This window comes from Ornithodoros turicata, chromosome 3, assembly GCF_037126465.1.
Source record: "Ornithodoros turicata isolate Travis chromosome 3, ASM3712646v1, whole genome shotgun sequence".
Lineage (NCBI taxonomy): Eukaryota > Metazoa > Arthropoda > Arachnida > Ixodida > Argasidae > Ornithodoros > Ornithodoros turicata.
The window spans coordinates 10,581,296-10,586,913 of record NC_088203.1 but is presented as its reverse complement, the minus strand read 5'-3'; the positions used below and the strand labels follow the sequence as shown (position 1 = coordinate 10,586,913).

Below are 5,618 nucleotides of genomic sequence, written 5' to 3'. Positions count from 1 at the left end.
TAAAAAAAAAGGGAAAGATATTATTTCGAAACGTGATAGGTGCTGGTAAACGCACCGGAAATTTCTAAAAGAGAGAGAGAGAGAGAGAGAGAAAAAAAAAGAAATCAATAAATCCCGAAAGACGCAAACCATGATCAAATCGGATACGCAGGCATCGGATCCTGATGTGGATTTCTTTCTCTTGTCTTTTCGCAGTTCTTTCACTTGTTCCCAGGGTAATGCTCACGGTCTCACTTGCTTCCTGTCTCCTCTCACTCCCCGGGTTGTAAACTCGACGAAGAGAGAGGGAAGGAATGCGGAGCAGTAAACCATTATGGGAAAGGGAAAGTCCGGCTGAGCGATGGGCGCCGCATGGAAAAACAAAACACAGCACAATCGAAGAAAGAGGGGGCGTAGGATGCCGGTTTCAAAACCCGCGAAGGTAAATTGTGTTCTTTCTTTTGATAGTCTTCATGAGGTGTACACACGCTTCTGCGTCTGTGAGGCTCTGAGAAAATCACGAATCTAGCTGATTCCCTGTGTAAGTTTTTATTTCTTCTTCTTCTTCCACGCTTTTGACGGAATATTGTGTCAGCTTACAAAATCTTAGGGCGTCTCCTCCAGATTCCGCGGGGTGTTCGGCGGGTGTAGGGGGATCTGGATAAATCACTGGGGCGTCGGATGTGCATTCCTAGGTCGACGTGGACACTACTATTTTCCTATTCGTCGTACAACTCAGGTTTACAACATCGTCTCATATTTTCGATGTCGATGAATCGTGTCAGGGCATACAGCTCTTATTATCAGCGACATTATAACAGCGATCATTATAATTGACAATGATATTCGCTGTGGGCATGCATGAAGCAATGTTTTCTTTGTCCGTTACGCCGTGGCGGTTGTCAAGGTCGTGCTGAGGACTGGAAGGTGGTCGGTTCGAATCCCACCACCGCGGCTGTTCTGTCTGTGGCTTTCCCCCACGATTTTCTGGCAGACTTTCCAGGCGAATGTCTGCACAGTTCACCCTGAAGTCAGCCCAGGATGCGTACTAACCTCCTGTCTCCCACTCCCTCCTGCTGTCCTCTTTCCATCTGTCTACGTCTGTACGCCGCCCATTGCCACAGTTTCTTCGCGACGCTAACACTGAATACAAAAGTTATGAATCCTTATCAGCAACCAGAATTAACTGATCGGTCTCAGTGAACTAGCCAACAGAGACTGACATGAACCACAGCAGCGTTTCGCCCGTTATCACCGTTACACACGGGTTAGGATAGCACTTATCAGGAATTGCCACAGGTTGAATATTTATGGCGAATCCATCCAGAGTACCCAGCTTCGAGTGTGATTTTTTTTTTTTTCGAATAGGTCCATCTGTATGTATTCTCAACGACAGCACCTCATCATCCCCTCGAATAATGAAGTATGAATTGCATTTAATGTATTTCAAGAACACCATGCATTGATGACAATATCGGTTTAAATTATATAGTACCTCGATTAAATTAGATATGGCACGCGAATTAATTCTGATGGCACTTGGATTATAATCTGCGGTAAAACTCGCAGACAAAACTTGTTGATTAAGTTTTTCCTTATTTCCAACCTGTCCTGAATCATCTTTATTTCGAAAACACGCCTTTGTGACGTTTGTTGAAATTGCCGTATCTCACGCTTACGTCATCCCTTAAAAGGAAAGCGAAAGCAGACGTGAAGGGGCCGTTCGCTTTTCTTGGTTATCAAAAAAAAAAAAAAAAAAAAAAGGATTACGGTATTCTGCTGGATGAAATTTTACTCCTGGCAAGAACACGTGATTCCCAGACGAACACACTTGTAATCGAAGTCTTCAGGCTGTACTTTTAAAGTGCCACCACGCGGACGTAAACGAAACAAGCTTTTTTTTTTTTTTTCGTTTTGAAAATCAGCCTAGCATAAAGAAGCAGTTTGCAAAACCAAAATGCGTTGTTCAATAAAATCAATCGATTTTTAAAAATATGTTGTATTTTTTAGATTCAGTGTTAGCGCCCCGAAGCATCAGGCCTGTGCCTGATGCTTCGCGTGTGATGCGTGTGTGGCTGTGAGCGTCGTACAGATGAGGACAGGTGGAAAGAGGACAACAGGAAGGAGTGGGGGACAAGGGGAGGGTCTAGTATGCGTCCTAGGCCGACTTCAAGGGGAACTGTCCCGACGTTCGTCCTGAAAGTGTGCCGGAAAACTCAGTATTTATTTTATTTCGCAGTATAAATGAACTTCGCTCAGACTCACTGCCCAAAACATCAAAACGCCGTCAGTGAACCTCACACGCTTCCACGTCTTTTCGAGGGAATTAACCCCGACACACATTCCAGTTTCGGATTCTCCAAGACTAGGTGTCGTCTCCACAAGTTCTGGAGTACGCGCGCCCTATAGCAACAGCGCCCCCACATTCCCAGTCTCCGCCCTCCGCCACACGTTGGAAGACTGCCACCAGCTGTGGTGATGGAGATGGAATTCCGCCTTGGAGCAGCGAAAGTTGCGAGACAGGTGGCAGATTGCGCAAACTGTATCGTCATAGTTCTCAAAATACAAGTTAATGTTAGCACAGTTCGGCACCTGAAGATGCGGAAGAACAATATTTTTAGAGAATACAAGAGACGCGGATTACAATGGCACAGATTCAGTGGAACTCTAACTACGCGAGATACATGTTCCGACATCACACAGATACAGCTCCCCTGTCATGAGAGACCATAGCGGTAGAGTCACTAAATAAGCTACGCTTCAGAGTATCGACACTGAGTTCCAAGAGCGAGCATGCGCCATCTTGTTTCCGCGCCACGCTACCCACGTGCACGCGCAATACCATCCATCGTGCGCGAGTGAAATGTTCCTTTCGTTAGCAAGCAGCAGTTGACGGCCTTGAGATCACCTCAGATGGATAGAAATCCAGCGAACCGGTAGAATGTAGGAAGGGAGTTGCCTCAGGACAGAAGCCGCCGATATTTCGAACAGAGACTGTTCTTCTTCTGGGCACCGTCCTCATCATTGGCATGGTATTTAAAGGGTTAGGTGTGACGTGTTTAAAGGTTCACCTTGACATCCTCGGGACGCTCTGGTTGACAATATATGAATTATCGCACAACAATCATACGCGCTTCTCTGTCTCACAAGGAGCATTATGTTAGCCGTCTTTGATCCTCAAATGGGGATGATACCGGTGTGGTGCGGAAACAAGATGGCGCCCCTGCTCAACCCTTGGACCTCAGTGTCGATGCTCTGGAGCAAAGCTTATTTAGTGACTCTACATAGCGGGAGGAAGGCAAACTTTCTAATCAGTGCTTTGTTATTCTCCACTCCCCCATAATCGATTCCTTCTGTTGTCAGCACTGAACCTCGTCATTGTCTTTCGCAGAAGACTATCATGACATCGACCACTGAAGGTGGACACACAAGTGCTGATGACGAACTGGAAGCTGCGAAGCCCTACAAATGCTTAACCTGTGGCTCCTGCTTTAAGGATGTCGGTCAGCGTTTAGTCCATAACTTCAGCTGCCGTGACGGAGCGGTAATTTCATTTGCTCTCAGGCGGTTGTAGGACAGTTGCTGACACCAAGCACTGTTTATGCATTACAGCATACAAAAATGACACTGCAGCTTTCTAAAAAAGTAATATGTATAAGCTTTCGCATGGTCGACCACGCTTCATTGGGCACCACGCATACGCCTGTAGATGTTCGATTTTTAGAAAGCTTCAGTGTCATTTTTGAGTATTCTACAGCTATATTACTCACAATTAACTCACGTCTGCTCACAGCATACAAGGAAGACGCGCATTAAATCCACCGAAACCAGTACTCAAGATGCTTCAGACGCTGGATTACCGGGCCTTCCCAGCGAATGCATCGTGTGTGGAGAAACATTCCAACCATGGCCTTCACTCCACAAGCATATGATGTCACATGATCCCGTATGTCCGTGCCTTCTCATTCAACACCTTAGTCTCATGTCAGCTATACATTACGGCACACAGTTCATTCACGGAATGAATCTTTTAACCTTTTTGTGTAGCCGTTAAACGTACAAAGCTGATGCTAAATACCTCACAAATCATCCACGCAGGCACCAGCGGACCCAACCTTCTTCGAGAACTGTCGCTTGATTGACAGAACCATCCAGTGCATGATCTGCGGTGTCGTCAAGGGAAATAGGCGTTCCCTCCGCGGTCACTTCGCGTCCCATCACTCCAATGAGCGCCAATTCATCTGCCCAAAGTGTCCGGCCAACTTTAAGACATCCGATCGCTTCATTGTTCACTTCAAGAGATCACACACATCGCTAGCGCAGGTCCATCGGTGTGGCCTGTGCGATTTCACTACAGTGGACAGAGAAACGATACGCAGACATAGATTGAAACACGATGGTATTGTTGAAAAGGAACGATGCGAAGTGTGTTTCCAGATGATCCGGAAGGTGGGACTCAGGTACCACTACTTCGTCCACACGGGTGAGAAACCGCACGTTTGCCGCGTCTGCGGCAAAGGATATCTAATCAGAAGAGATCTGAAACGACATATCGCTTCCATACACTTGGGCATCAAACCCAAGTACGAATACAGAGATTGTCAAGTGTGTGGTGTGAAGCTACTTTTAGCGAGCTTAGAGTCGCACATGCGACGCCACACCGACGAACCTACGAACATCTGCTGCATCTGTGGGAAGCACTTCTACCGCCTCGAGAGATACATTCATCATATGAAGAGAGTGCACGTCCGCATCAAAGATAAGAAATGTCCGGTGTGCCAGAAGGCATTCTATGGTCTCTCGGAGGTGCAACAACACATGCAGGTGCATGTGGACGAGAAGCGGTTCAAGTGTGAAGTGTGCGGGAAGGCGTTCAAGTGGAAGCATAAGATCAGGGACCACATGAAGACGCACAGCGAGGAACGGCCCTTTAACTGCGAGCTCTGCGGAGAAGCGTTTAAGTGGAAACATAATCTGGCCAACCACGCGCGAGCCAAGCACACGTGAATGTTCCTTTTTCAGGAGAGTGTGTGATTATAGTTTAGCTTTCTACGTTTTTTTTATCCATTCATCATTTTTACGAAGAAAGGTAGCGTATTTGAATACACGTATTTATGTCGACATAAGGGTTAGCCACCGCACGATGGGGCTTGTCCCCTGCCTACAGATAAGCGAACCATATCAAGTATGTAGCAGCTGTCCTAAGTACCCATCTTACGTTCTATGTTATTATGTATCCCATTTATCATCGGTAGTTCTGCATGTAGTTTTGAACAAATGCTTCCCAAACAACGGTGTAAGTGTGCAGAGCAATGAATTTCCAGTCAATAAAGGAACTCTAATCGATGCATAATAACACAGCAGCACCTGTTTTTATGTTTCCATACTTCGCTGATGAACTGCGTCTTTTGGGTGGCACTATCAATAATGTGTAATACTGCTATGTCCTCATAACAACAACTTTATTTTGGCTTTGGAGAATGGGGAGCTTCATCCAGAGTCATCCAGGCTTTGCAGAGTGGGGAGAGGGGGAGAGTGGGGGGTCCTTATAATATCTTCTCGTGACCAGCGCTTTTTCGATGGTGATGGGCAAAATGACTCTTTTTAGTGAATCGATTCATTTGATTCAGTTCGCTTTA

At 46.2% G+C, this 5,618-nt stretch overlaps 1 protein-coding gene across 2 annotated transcripts; it reads left to right on the top strand.

Annotated features, from left to right (window-relative positions):
* The first annotated feature begins 364 nt into the window (after nt 1–364).
* LOC135388043 (zinc finger protein 227-like) lies at nt 365–5,342 on the top strand. Of its 2 annotated transcripts, none has more exons than XM_064617327.1 (4): nt 365–421; nt 3,371–3,523; nt 3,773–3,925; nt 4,078–5,342. In XM_064617327.1, the coding sequence occupies exons 1-4, from the start codon at nt 398–400 to the stop codon at nt 4,984–4,986; spliced, it is 1,239 nt and encodes a 412-aa protein (XP_064473397.1). In that variant the 5' UTR covers nt 365–397; the 3' UTR covers nt 4,987–5,342. The 2 variants fall into 2 exon arrangements, with proteins under 2 accessions (XP_064473397.1, XP_064473398.1); XM_064617328.1 differs by having other exon boundaries at nt 406–520.
* The last annotated feature ends 276 nt before the right edge of the window (nt 5,343–5,618 follow it).